Source organism: Cetorhinus maximus, unplaced genomic scaffold, assembly GCF_964194155.1.
Source record: "Cetorhinus maximus unplaced genomic scaffold, sCetMax3.hap1.1 HAP1_SCAFFOLD_188, whole genome shotgun sequence".
NCBI lineage: Eukaryota > Metazoa > Chordata > Chondrichthyes > Lamniformes > Cetorhinidae > Cetorhinus > Cetorhinus maximus.
The window spans coordinates 594,625-615,115 of record NW_027596168.1 but is presented as its reverse complement, the minus strand read 5'-3'; the positions used below and the strand labels follow the sequence as shown (position 1 = coordinate 615,115).

Sequence of the window (20,491 nt, the reverse complement as noted above, 5' to 3'; positions counted from 1 at the left end):
AGGAGGTTACACAGACAGGGAGTGTTGTAGGGGCTGGAGGACGTTACACAGATTGGGAGGGTTGTAGGGGCTGGAGGAAGTTACTCAGATAGGGATGGTTTTAGGGTCTGGAGGAGGTTACACAGATAAGCGGGGCTATAGGGGCTGGAGGAAGTTACACAGATTGGGAGGGTTGTAGGGGCTGGAGGAGGTTACACAGATAGGGAGGGTTTGGGGGCTGGAGGAAGTTACACAGATAGGGAGGGTTTGGGCCTGGAGGAAGTTACACAGATAGCCAGGTTTATAGGGTCTGGAGGAATTTACACAGATAGGGAGGGCTTTAGGGGTTGGAGGAAGTTACACAGATAGGGAGGGTTGTAGGTGCTGGAGGAAGTTACACAGATTGGGAGGGTTGTAGGGGCTGGAGGAAGTTACTCAGATAGGGAGGGTTGTAGGGTCTGGAGGAAGTTACACAGATAGGCAGGGTTGTAGGGCCTGGAGGAGGTTGCACAGATAGGGAGGGTTGTAGGTGCTGGAGGAGGTTACACAGATATGGAGTGCTGTTGGGGCTGGAGGAGGTTACCGAGATAAGGAGTGCTATAGGGGCTGGAGGAGTTTACACAGATAGGGAGGGCTGTAGGGGCTGGCGGAGGTTACAGAGATCGGCAGTGTTGTAGGGGCTGGAGGAGGTTACAGAGATAGGGAGAATTGTAGGGGCTGGAGGAGGTTACATAGATAGGGAGGGTTGTAGGTGGTGGAGGAAGTTAAACAGATGGCGAGGTCTATAGGGGCTGGAGGAAGTTTCACAGATAGTGAGGGCTGTATGGGCTCGAGGAGGTTACACAGATAGGGAGGGTTTGGGGGCTGGAGGAAGTTACACAGATAGGCAGGTTTATAGGGGCTGGAGGAGGTTACACAGATAGGGAGGGCTGTAGGGTCTGGAGGAATTTACACAGGGAGGGTTTGGGGGCTGGAGGAAGTTACACAGATAGGCAGGTTTATAGGGGCTGGAGGAGGTTACACAGATAGGGAGGGCTTTAGGGGTTGGAGGAAGTTACACAGATAGGGGGTGTTGTAGGGGTTGGAGGAAGTTACACAGATAGGGAGGGTTGTAGGGGCTGGAGGAAGTTATACGGATAGGGAGGGTTGTAGGGGCTCAAGGAGGTTACAGTGACAGGGAGTATTCTAGGGGCTGCAGGTGGTTACACAGACAGGGAGTGTTGTAGGGGCTGGAGGAAGTTACCCAGATTGGGAGGGTTGTAGGGGCTGGATCAAGTTACTCAGATAGGGATGGTTTTAGGGTCTGGAGGAGGTTACACAGATAAGCAGCGCTATAGGGGCTGGAGGACGTTACACAGATTGGGAGGGTTTTATGGGCTGGAGGTGGTTACACAGATTGGGAGGGTTGTATGGGCTGGAGGTGGTTACACAGATAGGAAGGGTTTTAGGGGCTGGAGGAAGTTACACAGATAGGGATGGTTTTAGGGTCTGGAGGAGGTTACACAGATTAGGTGGGCTATAGTGGTTGGAGGAAGTTACTCTGATAGGGAGGGTTGTAGGGGCTGGAGGAGGTTACACAGATAGGGAGGGTTGTAGGGGCTGGAGGAGGTTACACAGACAGGGAGTGCTGTAGGGGCTGGAGGAGGTTACAGAGATAAGATGGGCTATAGGCGCTGGAGGAGTTTACACAGATAGGGAGGGCTGTAGGGGCTGGCGGAGGTTACAGAGATAGTGAGTGTTGTAGGGGCTGGAGGAGTTTACAGAGATAGGGAGAATTGTAGGGGCTGGAGGAGGTTACACGGACAGGGAGTATAGTAGGGTCTGGTGGAAGTTACACAGATAGGGAGGGTTGTAGGTGCTGGAGGAAGTTACACAGATAGAGAGGTCTATAGGGGCTGGAGGAAGTTACACAGATAGGGAGGGCTGTAGGGTCTGGAGGAGGTTACACAGATAGGGAGAGCTTGAAGGGGCTGGAGGAGGTTACAGAGATAAGGACGGCTGTAGGGGCTGGAGGAAGTTACACAGATAGGGATTGCTGTAGTGGCTGGAGGAGGTTACAGAGATAAGTAGGGCTGTTGGGGCTGGAGGAGGTTACACGGATAGGGAGGATTGTAGGGGCTGCAGGAGGTTTGAGCAGACTGGGAAGGTAGAGGGCCAGAGTCCAGGCAGTTTCCACAACATCCAGGCCCAGTCCCAGTTAAAGGAAGCAAAAAATTGTGCTGAAATCCTCAGGAGGCAGGTGCAGCTTCCAGTGACCTGACATGGACCTGCCACAGTATGCAGGACCTAGAGGAGCTAAGGCTGCACATTAAATTAATTGTGGGCTAGGCACTGTGCAATTCACCTCAAAGTAAGTGATTTGCTAGCATTTTATTTCACTGATATGCAGCATTTATCTGAGAGTTCAGGATCAGGCATAAGAAGCGCAGAAGACTGATATCTGGAGTGGACAGGGCTGTAATGAAGCCTATTCTGCTGACAATGCACTGCAAATATAAAGAGTGCACTGGGATGGCACTACACTTCGTGGGCCTCTCAAAGTTTGTAACAGACCCCGATTGAAAGATATGGCAAGGATTCCCCCAGCCGCCCAGCCATCGGATATACTGCTGCAGGGTAGTGTCGACTGTGTTTGATAATAGTCCTGTGGACTGAAAAGGGCTTATATCTCTGATCAGTAATGAGCACACAAGCCACGGCTGGGATTCTAGTGTCAGTCTGAATCTTGTCTTTCCTGTTCCTTCCCTATAAACCCTGAAATTAATTCCCAGATTCCTGTTGAATGTTAGAATGGAATCCGCTTCCACCGCCTTTCACGCAGCGCAATGTGGTTCAGAACACCTGTGTATGTGCAAGAATCCTCTTCCAATCCCCTCTGGTTCCGTTTATAATTCCCCTAACCATGTGTCCCCTCTGGTTCCGTTTACAATTCCCCTAACCATGTGTCCCCTCTGGTTCCATTTACAATTCCCCTAACCATGTGTCCCCTCTGGTTCTGTTTCCAATTCCCCTAACCATGTGTCCCCTCTGGTTCCATTTACAATTCCCCTAACCATGTGTCCCCTCTGGTTCCTCACCTTCTTGTCACTGGAAACAGTTTCTCCTTCTTTACCCTATCAAAACCCTTCATGATTTTCAACAACTCTATTAAATCTCTTGAAGAGCCCTCATGAGAGGCTGGCTGCTCCAGTTTATAGATTAGGGACATCTGAATGGAGAACACGGATGCTGCTTCTGTTGGTCTACTCCTGAAGCTTGCAATGAAATTTGGAGCTGGTGATACAACAGCTGAAATACTTCCAAAAACTCACAAACGCACCCGATCATTCTCTAAATACACAAGTTTATAATAGAAAATTCATGTAAATATATTGTTTACAATGATCTGTTAAAATGTACACATATCTTATAAAGCATAAAGCATTTGTTAGTGACAACTGTTTTAAGAGAATCATGTTTTAAAGACGGGAGTCACTGAAGACTCTGTATTTCCACACACTATTCAAAGCTTTCCCTCCGTAACCAGTTCTGATGGCCACATCCCAGCCAGCACCCCTGGTACACTGAGAGGCTGACCATCCCAACAAGCCCTTCGTCCAGTTATGGAACCTGCAGCTGCAACTCTTCAACATCGTCATCAAAATCACTTCCAGTCTCACTGGGGTCATCCGGACCAAAGCGACTGCTCCTTTTCCCAAAGAGCACCGGGTTCTGCTGCCTCTTCAGCCTGTGTGACACAGGAGAAAATTCTTAGGATTGAAAAGATTATAACAGGTTACACAAACAAATAATCCACTGGCCTTCAGTGAGAACCAGGTCCAGTGCACAGGGCAGACAGAGTACCACAGCAATACCAATGCATCTCTCCTGGGAAGAACAAAGTTGACGTTTCGAGTCCTCATGACCGTTCACTTTGAAGGGTCATGAGGACTTGAAACGTCAACTTTGTTCTTCTCCACCGATGCTGTCAGACCTGCTGAGTTTTTCCAGGTATTTCTGTTTTTGTTTTGGATTTCCAGCATCCGCAGTTTTTTGTTTTTATTTTTTCATCTCTCCTGGGTTATGGGGACTTTACCTGCACCTCGGACTGGCTCAAATGTTCACTGAAGCCATGAAAGAGAAAAAAGTTCTCAAAATTAAATACCTTTAATAAGATTAGAGCCAGCATTTCAACATTCAACACACCTACATGGAAATATAAGAGTTACAGCACAGAGGCGGCCCATTCAGTCCATCTGAACTAAACTATCCAGCCCAATCTCACTTTACCGCTTTTGGTTCATAGCTCTGTGGGTTACTGCACCTCAAGTGCATATTCAAATGTTTTTTTTAATGTGACGAGGGTTTCTGTCTTTCCCACCCTTTCAGACAGTGAGTTCCCCTAATCCTTCCACCAATTACTTTAATCTCTGCCCCATGATCACTGGCCTCTCTGTCCTTCCCAGTCACTCTAACCAAACCCTTCATCAATTTATAAACCTCCATAAAATCTCCCCTCAGACTACTCTGTTCCCAAGAAAACAACCCTAGTTATCGTCCTGAAACATTAGGCTGGATTTTCATGGAGTTGGGGAGACTCCATGGAGGAGTGAAAATGGTGGCCAGGATCCGATTCTGGATTCCTGAACCCATTCCCGGGGTTTCTGATTTTAAGGGTGCTGGCTGGTTTGGGTAGTGAGCCCACACCCTGCACTCCCGACCTGGCCGGTTCCATTGCAGGGATAGGCATGTCCCAGTCCTCCACAATTTTCATGATGTTGGGACAACTTTTCAAAGTGTCATGGTTCATGGCACTTCAGAGGGTGAAAGGTAATTTGAAAAGGTCCTCCTCATGCACTAGATGATTGATACTTCTATTGCCCTGTAGTAAAAGGACTTCTTTTTAATTAACTGGAAAGTTATCAATGAATGCCCTTCTGTTTCAAAACTGTTTTTTTAAACACACCCTGTTTCACTATGGGGTTCGGTGGCTCTATACAGTGTTTTGTGGGTGAATGGACATGGAATAGGCATGGGGGGCATGAAGGGCCATAGGGGGTGGGTGAGGGCATACATTGGCATGGCGGCATGAGGGGCATGAGGTGTGTGGGGGGCATAAGGTGGCATGGGATAGGGCATGGGGAGTGTGTGGGGTGAGGACTGGACTTCTTTCATTGTAACTGTGATGAAGTCCCATAGCACAGAGTTGGGCCATTGAAACAGCCTGCCTCAGCACTCAGCAGCCCCCATGGTTGCCTCCAAACTTTTTTCCTGCCGGCTGGCCTGACTGCAGCCTGCAATCCTCCACCCACCCCACAATGAAAATCCCGTCACTCCTGACATGTTCTGGCGGGCTTTCGAGAATTTTCCCGACTCCCATTACCTGCCTCAAGGATGAAAATCCAGCCCATTAACTCTTGTTTCTCGCTCCGCAGATGCTGCCATTTTCGGTTTTTATTTCAGATTTCCAGCATCTTCAATATTACCGATCTGGGTTAATACCAGCAACGGTGAGATAAGATTAAATGGAACTCAATTGGTCGTTTAAGGGCCTCAATTGATAGTGAGGTGGAAGGCAGCTGGGCCTCACCTGCCACCCTTGCACCAATTAATGCTCCCACCACCAAGTCCACGACAGGAAAGGGCACAAGGTACCACCCATAGAGTGATACAGCATCAAAAAGGCCATTAAGCCAGTATACTTGTGCTGACCTTTTGAAAATGCTACCTAGAATCCCACTTCCCTAATTTTTCCCCTAGCCCTGCAAATAGTTTCCCTTTAGTTTTTAATCCCATTCTCTTTTGAAAATTCCTTTTCAACTGCTTCCATTACCCTTTCAGACAACTCACTGTGATCTGGAATCTGTGACCTACCCTATCAAAGCCATTCAGGATTTGGAAAATCTCCATTAAATCACTTCTTAACCTTCTCTTCCAAGGGAAAGCAAACCCAGCTTCTCGGCTCTCTTCATAGAACGGAGGCACAGGGGGAGACCAGTAAGCTCCTTGAGTCTCGAATTGATCTGTGACTTAACATCATATACCCACCTTGCCCCCTCTCCTAATACCTATCATCTCAGGTTTAAAATTAACAATTGATCTGGCATTAATTGCCATTTCCAAACTTTAACCACCCTCTGTGTGGAGTGTTTCCTGATGTCACTCCTGAAAGGGATGGCTCGATTTTTTACACTATGCCCCCTAGTCTTAGACTCTCAAAAGTAGAAACAATTTCTCCCAATCTACCACCCTATCTGTTCTCCTTAATATTTTGAGAACTTTGATTAAATCACACTTTACTCATCTAGTTTGTTGAAAAGCAAGACCTCATGGATGCCGGAAATCCAAAATAAAAGAGAAAATGCTGGAAAAACTCAGAGAGCAGACAACATCTGTGGAGAGGGGAACAGGGTTAATGTTACAGATCATGACATTTCATCAGTGCTGATCTCTGTGAAATCAAAAAATTCGAATATGTGGATCTCTTATCTCATCATCTAAGTCATGAATAAATAAAGTGAATAGTTGAGGCTCCAACGCAGCTCCTCGTGGGACATTACTAGTCCCATCCTGACATTTAGAGTACCTGCCGATTATCCCTGCTCTTGGGTATGAATTTGTGTAAAGATGGAAGGGCTCCATGCCTTAGACAAAATACAGCCTCAAATCCTGAGCTCCTGCCCCCATACCCGACACTCACCATTTTGGCCAGGAGAAGAATGAGAGCAGGATTTATTTTACACATCTGCAGTTCACAGAGGCAGCTGCCTTCACTCAGAAGCAGTTTTCTATTGTCGAAGTTTCTGAAAGGTGACTCATGGGATTTGCAAATTTGAGGAAAAGGTTTAAATCTGCCAGAATTCTTTGGAAAGGTCAGGTACCCCTTTGGGATTAAGTGTAGACATGCTAAAAAGCGGATAAGATCTGTGGAACTGTCAAGCTGTCAAGTCATTTAAATTTCCTGCTCTTTAAATTTTGCAAAGAAAAGCCTACAATTGAAAAAAAATCAGTGCTTGCAATTTCAATTATTATTTGACATAAGCATGAGGACTCATTATAGTATTAGTGCTGCTTGACTGCTTCCACACCTATCAATATCACAGTGGGGGGCTTGTAAGTTCAGTTTGATTGACAGTTCCAAGTCTTTATTAAGGGTTTAGCTGTCTTTGATGTGGGGCTATAAATACAAATGTTTGTTTTTTTTTATAAGTGATTCAGTACTTGAGGAGATTTAAATGTATTAAATGGGTTTCTATTAATTATTTTTTTTTAATATAGTGAAGTCTATATTAGATACTTAGAACTTTATTGCATCTCACCATGGCTCCTGAGGTCAGCCTATGGTGGATACTGGGTGAGATGGCATGGAGGATGTAAGGGCAAAGGGTAGTGGGCGAGGGACATGGGTTGCCAGCATATTTGCATAGGGGAAATAAAGGGCCATGGGGGTTAGCGGGATTGCATAAGTTGGCATGGAGAGTATGAAGGCCTCATGAAGGAATGGGTGGGGTGCTATGGGGGCGGTGGACAGGGGCACGAGGTGACATGAATTGGCTGAGATGGGGCATGGAGAGTGTCTAGGGGGGTGAAGGGGTGTGAGGAGTGAGGGCCTTACTTTGTTATTATAACTCTGACAAGATCCCAGAGCACTTAGGTGGGCCTTATAACCAGCTGTCCCTCTGGCTACCTCAGCACTGCTGTTTCCCAGGGCTGCAGGCCTCCCCTCCAGTTAGGCCCTGCGCCCGCCCCCCCACATCCTGGAAAAAATCTGAACTTTGGGGAAGTTTCTCCCAAGTCGGGTTTGGGGAGTTAAGAATTTTCCTGACCCTGACACTTCAGGAGTGAAAATTCGGCCCTTAGTCTCCTTTCACTCAGCCAATCTCCGAATCAGCTCATTAATTGGCCTTTAATTCTGTGAACTTCAACTTTAGCCAACAGTCTCTTCTGAGATGCTTTAGCAAATGCTGATGGATATCATTATCAATAACATCCATGGACATTTCCTTGTCACTACTTTAGACACCTTTACAGGTTTGTAGGGTAAGAACTACCCTTTACAATTCCACACTGGCTTGTTCTTGCAGAGAGCTGGCACAGAAATAAAGGACTGAATGGCCTCCTTCTGTGCTGTAAATCAGATGAAAATATTGAAGATGTTTGCTCACTCTATCCTGAAAGACTTTAGCAAATTCCCAACGGATCTAGAATTCCTGCTCTTAAGAACGGTATTCTTTCTTAAATATTGGAGTGACAATGAGCAGTTCTCCAATTTAAAGAAACAGTTCCTGAATTGAGAGAGCTTCAGGAGATTATAGTTAGGGTATTGAAAATGTTATCACTGACTTCCTTTAAAGCTCAGGGATGGAAACCAGCTGGTCATGGGAATTTATCAATCTTCAGTGTCATTATTTTCCTCATTGCTCTTAATTTCTTTATGTTAATTGTGGGGAGTCCAATCGCTAATTCAAGATTAGCTTCTTTGAAATATTTCTCATTCCAAACTCCTTCTCTACTTTAAATACTGGTGCAAGGGCATTATTCATCATCTCCACAATCTCCTTACTATCATCGATAATATCACCACTATCAGTTCTAAAGGGGCCCACATTGCTCCTGACCAGCCTTTTTCCTGATAAAATTGTAAAAGATTTTTCTGCTGATTTTGATATCTTTTGCAAGTTTCTTTTCATCCCTCCTTTTTGTACTTCATACTATGTTTTGTCACCCTTTGCTGTTTTCTGTATCTAATCCATTCACCAGGATCTTGCTATCTTTTGCATTTTTGTTTCTTTCAGTTTGATGTGACTCTTCCCTCTTTAATTGTCTATCCCTGTCCATTTTGGCAAGTAACGATCGTGCCTGTTAGCCATGATCAGATTTACCCAAGTTACTATGGAAAGTCTATGTCTCAACTTGCTGAAGTCAGCCTGACAAAAATTTGCAATCTTAGTAGGTGTTTGCCATTTCTCCCTTTCAAACACAATGTTGAACTTGATTATATTATAACTGCCATGTGGTGAAAGCTCAGACATCTTCAGGCTGTTAATTAAATGTGACTCATTGCCCAGAACAAAGCTAACATGATATGTGGGTTCTAGGACATAATGTTTCAGAAAACTATCCTACACATATTCAAAAAAATCACTACCGTTCTGATGAGCTCATCTGCAATCTGTATGAAAGTTAAAGCCCCCTTTTCAAACCACACTGCCATTGGCAATTGCTTGTCTAATCTCAGCATTTTTAAAAGTTACCACTTCCAGCTACTACCAGGGTAGCCCATCTTAAATCCTTTTCTATTTCTTAAATTCATCCATAAAGTCTCCATTTCTTGCTTAACTCTTGTTATATCCTCTCTTATCTCTTATCAGGTGAGATAAAATTGACTGCCCTTGACATGAAGGCAGCATTTGACCGAGTGTGGCATCTGGCAAAACAGGAGTTAATGGGAATCAGGGGGGAAACTCTCTACTGGTTGGAGTCATACCTAGCACAAAGGAAGATGGTTGTGATTGTTGAAGGTCAGTCATCTCTGTTACTGGACATCACTGCAGGAGTTCCTCAGGGTAGTGTCCTAGGCCCAACCATCTTCAGCTGCTTCATCAATGACCTTCCTTTCATCCATAAGGTCAGAAGTGGGGATGTTCGCTGATGATTGCACAATGTTCAGCATCATTCATGACTCCTAAGATACTGAGGCAGTTCATGTCCAAATGCAGCAAGACCTCGGCAATATCCAGGCTTGGGCTGACAAGTGGCAAATAACATTTATGTCACACAAGTGTCAGGCAATGACCATCTCCAACAAAAGAGAATCCAGCCATCACCCCTTGACATTCAATGGTATTACCATCACTGAATCTCCCACTATCAACATCCTGGGGGTTACCACTGACCAGAAACTGAACTGGACTAGCCTTATAAATACTGTGGCTTCAAGAGCAGTTCAGAGGCTCGGAATCCTGCAGTGAGTAACACTCCTCCTGTCTCCCCAGAGCTTGTCCACAATCTACAAGGCACAAGTCAGGAGTGTAATGGAATACTCTCCATTTGCGCAGCTCCAACAACACTCTGGGAGCTTGACACCATCCAGGAAGACGCACCCGATAACCACTTTCAGCATTCACTCCATCCACCAACGACGCACAGTAGCAGCAGTGTGTTCCATCTACAAGATTGCATGAATTCTGCATGAATTCCCCTAAACTCCTTAGACAGCACCTTCCAAACCCACGACCACTACCATTTAGAAGAACAAGGACAGCAGATAGCAATCCAGCAACCCAGGGGAATGCTCTGGGACCCGGATTCGAATCCTGTTGGAATTTGAATTCAATAAAAATCTGGAATTAAAAGTCCAATGATGACCATGACCCATTTGGTCCATTAATAGCCTTTAGGGAAGGAAATCTGCTGTCCTTACCTGGACTGGCCTACATGTGACTTCAGACCCAAGCAATGTGGTTGACTCTTAAATGCCCTCTGAAATGGCCTAGCAATCCACTCAGTTGTATCAAACCACTACAAAGCCTCAAAAAAGGAAAGGAACTGGACGGAACACCCGGCATCAACCTAGGCACTGGAAACGACAAGGGCAATCGCAGCCCTGTCGACCCTGCAAAGCCCTCGTAACATCTTGGGGCCAGTGCCAAAATTGGGAGAGCTGTCTCACAGACTAGTCAAGCAACAGCCTGACATAGTCATCTTCACGGAATCATACCTTACAGATCATGTCCCAGACTCCACCATTACCATCCCTGGGCATGTCCTGTCCCACCAGCAGGACAGGCCCAGCAGGGGTGGCGGCACAGTGGGATACAGTCGGGAGGGAGTTGCCCTGGGAGTCCTCAACATCGACTCTGGACCCCAGAAGTCTCATGGTATCAGGTCAAACATGGGCAAGGAAACCTCCTGCTGATTACCACGTACCGCCCTCCCTCAGCTGATGAATCAGTGCTTCCTCCATGTTGAACATCACTTGGAGGAAGCACTGAGGGTGGCAAGGGAGCAATATGTACTCTGGGTAGGGGACTTCAATATCTATCACCAAGAGTGGCTTGGTAGCACCACTACTGACTGAGCTGGCTGAGTCCTAAATGACATAGCTGCTGGGCTGGGTCTGTGGCAGGTGGTGAGGGAACCAACACGAGGGAAAAACATACTTGACCTCATCCTCACCAACCTGCCTGCCGCAGATGCATCTGTCCATGACAATATCAGTAGGAGTGATCACCACACAGTCCATGTGGAGATGAAGTCCTGCCTTCACATTGAGGATACCCTCCATCATGTTGTGTGGCATTACCACCGTGCTAAATGGGATAGTTTTCGAACAGATCTAGCAACTCAAGATTGGGCATCCATGAGGTGCAGTGGGCCGTCAGCTGCAGTGGAACAGTACTGGAACACAATCTGTAAACTCATGGCCCGGCATTACCATCAAGCCAGGGGATCAACACTGGTTCAATGAAGAGTGCAGGAGGGTATGCCAGGAACAGCACCAGGCATACCTAAAAATGAGGTTTCAACGTGGTGAAGCTATAACACAGGACTACTTGCGTACCAAACAACATAAGCAGAAAGTGATAGACAGGGCTTAGCGATCCCACAACCAACGGATCAGATCTAAGTTCTGCAATCCTGCCACATCCAATCGTAAATGGTGGTGGACAATTAAACAACTCACTGAAGGAGGAGGCTCCACAAATATCCCCATCCTCAATGATGGGGGAGCACAGCACATCAGTATAAAAGATAAGGCTGAAGCATTCGCAACAATCTTCAGCCAGAAGTGCCAAGTGGATGATCTATCTCAGCCTCCTCCGGAGATCCCAGCATCACAGATGCCAATCTCCAGCCAATTCGATTCACTCCACATGATATCAAGAAACGGCTGAAGGCACTGGATACTGCAAAGGCTATGGGCCCTGACGATATTCCGGCAATAGTACTGAAGACTTGTGCTCCAGAACTTGCTGCGCGTCTAGCCAAGCTATTCCAGTATAGCTACAACACTGGCATCTACCCAGCTATGTAGAAAATTGCCCAGTTATGTCCTGTACACAAAAAGCAGGACAAATCCAACCCAGCCAATAACCGCCCATCAGTCTACTCTCAATCATCAGCAAAGTGATGCAAGAGGTCATCAACAGTGCTATCAAGCGACACTTGCTTAGCAATAACCTGCTCACTGATGCCAAGTTTGGGTTCCGCGAGAGCCACTCAGCTCCTGACCTCCTGGTCTTGGTTCAAAAATGGACAAAAGAGCTGAACTCAAGAGGTCCTTTGCTATTTCTTAAGTTTACCCATTAAGTCTCCATTTCTTACTTAACACTTGTTATATCCTCTCTTATCTCTTATCAGGTGAGATGACAGTGACTGCCCTTGACATCAAGGCAGCATTTGACCGAGTGTGGTATCAGGGAGCCCTGGCAAAACTGAAGTCAATGGGAATCAAGGGGAAAACTCTCCACTGGTTGGATTCATACCTAGCACAAAGGAAGATAGCTGTGGTTATTGGAGGTCAGTCATCTTGGCTCTAGGACAACTGCAGGAGTTCCTCAGGGTAGTGTCCTAGGCCCAACTGCTTCATCAATGACCTTCCTTCCATCATAAGGTCAGAAGTGGGGATGTTCGCTGATGATTGCACAATGTTCAGCACCATTCGCAACTCCTCAGATACTGAAGCGGTCAATGTTCAAATGCAGCAAGACCTGGACAATATCCAGGCTTGGGCTGACAAGTGGAAAGTAACATTCATGCCACACAAGTGCCAGGCAATGACCATCTCCAACAAGAGAGAATCTAAACATCGCCCCTTAATATTCAATGGCATAACCATCACCGAATCCCCCATTATCAACATCCTGGGGGTTACCATTGACCAGAAACTGAACTGGATGAGCCATATAAATACTGTGGCTACCAGAGGAGGTCAGAAGCTGGGAATTCTGCAGTGAGTAACTAACCACCTGATCCCCCAAAGCTTGTCCACCATCTACAAGGCATAAGTCAAGAGTGCGATGGAATACTCTCTACTTGCCTGGATGAATGCAGCTCCAACAACACTCAAGAAGCTTGACACCATCCAGGACAAAGCAGCCCACATGATTGGCACCACATCCACAAACATTCACTCCCTCCACCACCGACGCACAGTAGCACAGTGTGTACCATCTACAAGATGCACGGCAGGAATTCACCAAGGCTCTTTGGGCAGCACCTTCCAAACCCACGACCACTACCATCTAGAAAGACAAGGGCAGCAGATTGATGGGAACACCACCACCTGGAAGTTCCCCTCCAAGTCACTCACCATCCTGACTTGGAAGTATATCGCCGTTCCTTCACTGTTGCTGGGTCAAAATCTTGGAACTCCCTCCCTAACAGCACTGTGGGTGTACATACACCACATGGACTGCAGCGGTTCAAGAAGGCAGCTCACCACCACCTTCTGAAGGGCATTTCGGGATGGGCAATAAATGCTGGCCTAGCCAGCGAAGCCCACATCCCGTAAATGTATAAAAAAAAACAGATGCTGGCCTAGCTAGTGATGCCCACATCTTGAGAAGAATAATGAAACCATTGAAATAATTTTGTTCTTAATCATTAAGGTTACTCTTCCTCCTTTACCAGTTCACGATCGTTCCAGTCCTTATAACCTGGTATATTTAGCTTCCAGTCCTGACCATCTTAGAGCCATGTCTGAGGGACAGTTACCCTGTACTACACTCAAAATTAAATTTGTGCCTTAGTTCATACAATGTGTTCCTTATACATCTTACATATAAAGAACACAGCCACTTAGCCTGAGCAGTCCTTTCCTCAACACTGAAGCTGAAGGACTGGTTAGGCTAAGTGATTGTGTTCTTTATACGTAAGATGTATAAGGAACACATTGTATAAACTGGGGCACAATTTCAACCTTGAGGGTATAAGATGGTTTAGGGGGAGGTGGAGGTGACACTGGATTAGTAATCGAAAGGTTGAGGTTAATGACCTAGGGGCACGGGTACAAAGTCCAACACAGCAGCTGGCGAAACTGAAATTCAGAAGGGCAAGTGAAAAGAGGGCCCGGAGATAGTGACCCCACCACCTAGAAGAGCGAGAGTACCCGGAGACAGTGACCCCCCTACCTAGAAGAGCGAGAGGAGCCGGAGACTGTGACACCCCCACCCCCACCTAGAAGAGCGAGAGGAGCCGGAGACTGTGACCCCCCCTTACCCCCACCTAGAAGAGTGAGAGGAGCTGGAGACTGTGACCACCCCCCCTACCCCCACCTAGAAGAGTGAGAGGAGCCGGAGACTGTGACCACCCCCCCTCCCCCACCTACAGGGTCTTCTGAATTGTTCCATGCTCATGGCCAGGAGGGTGTGATTGCGACTGGGACAACTATGGGGATCGGGAAAGTAGAAGTTGAGGAGCCTCAACCCTCATAATTGTCCAAGAGGTTCAAGGTTCTTGCAGCCAATATGGAATAAAGCAGGGCTGGAGGGGTAGATGAGCATACTGGCCATGGCACTGTGGTACAGGAAGCCATTCAAATTGGGGGGAGTTAAAAGGAACGTAGTGGTGGTAAGGGACAGTATCATCAGGGGGATAGACACATTTCTCTATGAGCGTAGATCCAGAATGCTGTTTTGCCTGCCTGGAGCTGGGGTTCAGGACATCTGCTATTGGCTGGAGAGGAATTTGAGTGGGAGGGGGAGGGTCTAGTGGTCACAGAATTACAGAATCTCACAGTGCAGAAGAGGCCCTTCGGCCCATCGAGTCTGCACCGACACGTGAGAAACACCTGACCTACCAACTAATCCCATTTACCAGCACTTGGCCCATAGCCTTGAATGTTATGATGTGCCAAGTGCTCATCCAGGTACTTTTTAAAGGATGTGAGGCAACCCGCCTCCACCACTCTCCCAGGCAGCGCATTCCAGACCGTCACCACCCTCTGGGTAAAAAAGTTTTTCCTCACATCCCCTCTAAACCTCCTGCCCCTCACCTTGAACTTATGTCCCCTCTTGACTGACCCCTCAACTAAGGGGAACAGCTGTTCCCTATCCACCCTGTCCATGCCCCTCATAATCTTGTACACCTCGATCAGGTCGCTCCTCAGTCTTCTCTACTCCAACGAAAACAACCCAAGTCTATCCAACCTCTCTTCATAACTTAAATGTTTCATCCCAGGCAACATCCTGGTGAATCTCCTCTGCACCCCCTCCAGTGCAATCACATCCTTCCTATAATGTGGTGACCAGAATTGCACACAGTACTCCAGCTGTGGCCTCACCAAGGTTCTATACAACTCCAACATGACCCCCCGACTTTTGTGGTCAACATAGTTACCAAGGACATAGATGGGGCTAGAAAAGAGGATCTGCTAAGGGATTATGAATAGCTAGGGGTTAAATTAAAAAGCAGAACCTCAAAAGGTAATATATCTGGATTACCAAGAGTCATGAGAAAATTGGCACATTTTAAATAAGATTAGAGTATTAAATGCATAGCTCAAAGATTGGTGTGAGGAGAATGGATTTCGATTCATGCAGCACTGGCACCAGTATTGGGGAAAGTGGGGCCTGTACAGTTGGGACTGTCTACACCCGAACTGTGTTGGAATGAGTGTTCTGGCGAGTCATATATCTAGGGTAGTAGAGAGAATAATGGGGGCAAGGGATCAAGTTTGAGAAGATGTAATAAGTTAAATAGAGAAGACAAGGCAAGAGAGCAAGTTAGCAATAAGGGAAATGATGATCAGAGCGTGGCAGGAAGGGACAGAACATAAAAATCTAAGAGTGCATCAGCAGGTAATAAGGTTACAAAAATAGTAAAAAGACAGAACTAAAGGCTCTGTATCTGAATGAATGTAGCATTGATAACAAAACAGATGAATTGATGGTACAAATAGAAATAAATATGCATGATTTGATAGCCATTACAGAGGCATGGCTGCAGGATGACAAAGGCTGGGACTTGAATATTCAAGGGTACATGATATTTAGGAAGGAGAGGAAGCTTGGGAAAGGTGGTGGGGTAGCTCTGTTAATTTAGGATGATATTGGTACTAGAGAAGGTGATGGTGTTAGTTCTGGAGATCAAGATGTCGAATCAGTTTGGGTAGAGATGAGAAATAGTGAAGGCAAGGAGTCACTTGTGGGAATAATTTATAGGCCCCTTAACAGTAACCACACTGTAGGACGGTATGTAAAGGAAGAAGTAATGGGGGCCTGTGAGAAAGGTATGGTGATAATCATGGGTGATTTTAATCTACAAATTGATTAGACAAATCAGATTGGCAAAGGCAGCCTCAAAGTTCATATTTGTTTTTGGGACAGTTTTTTGTAATTTAGCACCAACCAGAGCGCAGGCTATACTAGATTTGGTTATGTGCAATGACACAGAATTAATTAATGACCTCATAGTGAAGGTGCCCCTAGGTAGCAGTAATCATAATATCAATGAATTTCATGTTCAGTTTGAGGGAGAGAGGAGGGGATCTAAGACTAGTGTTTTAAACTTAAATAAGGACAAATATTGAGGGCATGAAGACAGAGCTGGCAAAAAGGGAACTGAGTAATTAGGTTCAGAGGTAGACCAGGAGAGATGCAGTGTCTGACATTTCCTTAAATGTCCTTAGATATCTCAGAATACTCAGAAAATTTACATTTCAGTGAGAAAAAAGACTCTAAGGGAAGGATCTATGGTTAACTAAAGAAATTAAAGATTATATCAAATTGAAAGAAAAGAACATACAATTCTGCAAACCAGAATGGCAGGTCAGAAAATTGGACAGAATATTTAAAAAAAGCAAAGGATGAATAAAAGATTAATAAGGAAGGACAAATTAGAGCATTAGAGCTAGCTAGAAATGTAGAAACAGAAAGTAAGAATTTCTACAGGTATTTAATAAGGAATAGAGTAAATTGAGCATTGGTCCTCTAGAGAGTGACAGTGGGGAATTAAGATGAGTTGAAGAGATATTTTGCATCTGTCTTTACTGCAGAGGATACAAATAACATCCCAGAAATAATTGTCAATCAGGAGATGAAAGGGAGAGAAATTAAGAATGATTACAATCACCAGGGAAAGGGTGCTGAGAAAGTAATTAGACTAAAAGCTGACAAGTCCCCAGGTCCTGATGGACTTCATCCTAGGGTCTTAAAAGAAGTGGCTGCTGAGATCATAGATGCATTTGTTTTAATTTTCCAAAGTTCCCTATATCCTAGAAAGGTCGCATCAGATTGGAAAATAACAAATGTGGCTCCTCTGTTCAAGAATAGAGGGAGACAGAAAGGAGGAAACTACAGGCCTGTTAGCTTAACATCTGTCATAGGGAAATTGCTAGAGTCTATTATTAAAGTGGTTATAGCGGGGCATTTAGTAAACCTCAGTGCAATCAGGCAGAGTCAACATGGTTTTGTGAAAGGGAAATAGTGTTTGGCTAATTTATTGGAGTTCTTTGAGGAAGTAACAAGCAACAAGGGTAAAGGGGAACCTGTGAATGTGCTGAACTTTGTTTTTCAGAAGGCATTTGACAAGGTGCCATATTAAAGGTTACTATGCAAAACAAGAGCTCATGATGTAGTGGATTATCTAACAGGAAGCAGAGAGTAGGCATTAATGGGTAATTTTCAAATTGGCAAGATGTGACAAGTTGAGTGCCACAGGGACCAGAGCTGGGGCCTCAACCTTTTGAAATTTACATTGTGAAGGACTAAGACCTTGTATTGTATATTTTTATTAAATATATATATAGATATGCTCATCGCTGTTTCCAAAATTTTAAAACTGAACAAAGATCTGAAAAATGGCTGAAACTGTCTGTCTGTGACCCCCTGAACAAAAGAAGCCATGTTGCAATTTTAGGAAAATTCACACTTCGTTCTGAGAAACCACTATCTGTGCAGTCCCCCTGTGGACTGCACAGCCCAACTTCAAAGAGAGCTACAAAGGCCATCTGTATTTAGTAACCCAGGCTGGCCAGAAAGAGATGGATTGTCTGCTAAGACAACCTTCCTTTCAATTCCTAATGGCTGAAACATTTAACAGTTATGGAATCCAGATGATGGATCCAGAGAGGGATAAGTGAAAATAAAGCAAGCAGTGCACAGTAGAGGGGAAGTCAGAGACCTGCAAAACAACTCTGAACACAACTGATTTTCTCCATCATACTTGGTTGGGCAGTTGGTTTGACTCGTGAAATCAGATTGCGATCCCAATAATAGCAGGCCACGTTTCCCGCTGTCCAACGTCAGGAACTTAATTTTAATGCATTTGCATCTCATTATTGTGCTCTCATGCCAGAATCCTTCCCCCATGCCAAACCTACCACCCACATTAGCGTGACTTCAGAATGGCGTGATTTATGATTGCCTTTAAAAAGCATGCATCTGGCGAGCTGAACTTCGAGGGGAACTCGGGGGTGAGTGCACAACCTTGCACAGCGCTTGCAAGCATTACCCGTAGGATATCAAAGAAAAGGCGCCGCACATTCATGGGGGGGGCACAGGTAAGTCACTTTTTCCCGGCAGGCTTTCAGTGCAATGCCGGGACAAGGGCTCAGTGCAGGCGGGGCCAGGAGGGTTGGGGGGGCAAGGCAGCACGACAGAAGGAAGTACACAAGCACTTGTTGGTGGGGTGGGGGGTGAGCGGGGGTGGAGGGAAGCGGCCACACACTTGAAAAAGCTTGTCAAAAGTGAGCATTCTCCCACAGCTGAGACCGTTCAACAGCAGCTCCATTGACATGCTTGGAGTCAGGTCTTCTGTCCACTGAAGCAACAGAAGAGCATGAAAGTGCCACCAAATGCTCCAGAACATTTCACTCCTCGGGTGCAGACTGCAAATTAATGTGCGTTTTAAGGGGCAGCAGAACAATTGGCCGACTGGGCAAGTTGTAGAATCCCTTTGCGAAAGGTGGCTGTCATGAAACTAACATTTTTCATAATATTTTTCTGATTTATTATGAAGTAGGTGTATTGGGCTAAGTATAGTTGGGTCTGAGTGTGATGCAATTACATTTGGAGTCAAGCAGACCGTAAGTTTAAATCATCAAAAGAAGCGAGGTGCTTGAAATGCTAATGAGTAAACATGGATGATGGCTTCGCCTGTGAGGTGTGAAGCGAATTTACATTTTTAGATAAATGAAGGGATATTCGAATTTCAAAGGGATCTTAGTCTGTTTACAACTAGACAGAAAGGCTAAGGAACGTGTTTATTTTTCCCAAAGGTTACAGATAATATATTGGCAACATTAAGGTTTTATGTGATGAGGAAGATACAGTTTCAAAGACATATGGAACTGTTGTTATTTACATATTAAAAGTGAGAAACATATATAAAGGAGGATGAAAGGTTATGTGTCAGAGGGCTATGTAAGATCTAACAGGAGTGTGTGAAATAGCCGTATTGAAGCCTCCAGCATTTGTGCATAAGTCTGCTGTCTAACTCAACGAAAGCTGAAGAAAAGCCGTTTGGAATTCCACTGTCCAGGGTATTGTGTTAACTTGCTGAGTTTGTTTTAAATCTAAAATCTACTTTTGAACCATTTTCTTAAGTGGGTGTAACTGAGGATCAGGTTAATTAGGAAATTTAGGAGTTATTATAATAGTAATTGTAGTCTTATGTATTTGTTTGAAATCTTTTATTTCGATTACGAATATTTTAATTTAATTTTTAAAATCTCAGTCTTGGTGGACTTATCACTTCTGAATTCAGTGCACACATCTCATAATAAATATAAATTGCGAAACCGTTGTGATAGCATGACCAAGTTTCCCTTGTGGATTTGGTCTGCCTGGCACACATCATCTGCCACGTCATAAAATGGCCACGGCACAGTCACTGCTGGAGGCACTCAGAGCCCCTTCAACTGTCTTTATTAAGGCTTGGACCAGTATCCCACATGGTTCAAGCTAACATGGGTTACAGTGTGGGTTAGGAGAATGCCTGTGCCTGAGCTGAGAGCACAGCATGCAGTCCAATGGGTGAAGCTGCCACCAGTTTGTCAAGTGGAGTGGGGTGGAGGTGGGTGAGGTTTTGGACAGCCATGAAGCGCACTACACGTTGGCCATTCAAGTGGTGGCTAGCACTCTCCTGCACTTGTGAAGGGGCCTCCAGTCTTAACCAAGAGAGGTCCTTAGGATATGTGTGCTAAGCCATCTTTGATCCTGCAGGAGGAGAACATCAGGATCATGAAGCCTGGTGATTTAGCGGTATGCCTCACAGCTTACAGGGAGCAGAGAAGAAGAGGAGTGTGGTTGAGGCAGCTGGCTTGGCAAAGGGAAAAGCACCTCTCTCAAGATGGATGGGCAACAGGGCCTGTTGCACATCCAAAGAGAACTGTTTTTGTAGGTGCCTCACTAAACCCAGGGTCTATTGTCAGCGTTTGTCATTCCTGCAGATGACTGAGAGCTACTGTTACTGAAGACTGCGCATGTCTGGGGAACTGGACACTCACATCTTCCACCTGCTGCAGGATTTGGCACCATGGGGACTTGAAAGTGGCTGAGATGCTCAATTTCTACGCCAGTGGTTCCTT

At 45.5% G+C, this 20,491-nt stretch overlaps 1 protein-coding gene across 5 annotated transcripts in view; it reads right to left on the bottom strand.

Annotated features, from left to right (window-relative positions):
- Positions 1–3,305: 3,305 nt before the first annotated feature.
- The window catches only part of LOC144672993 (coiled-coil domain-containing protein 102A-like), a 447,451-nt gene continuing 430,265 nt past the window's right edge, over positions 3,306–20,491 (bottom strand). For all 5 annotated transcript variants that reach the window (XM_078534991.1, XM_078534993.1, XM_078534994.1 and 2 more), the window contains one exon: positions 3,306–3,706. In XM_078534991.1, the coding sequence (XP_078391117.1) occupies positions 3,580–3,706 (127 nt within the window). In that variant the 3' untranslated portion in view covers positions 3,306–3,579. The remainder of the gene's footprint in view (positions 3,707–20,491) is intronic.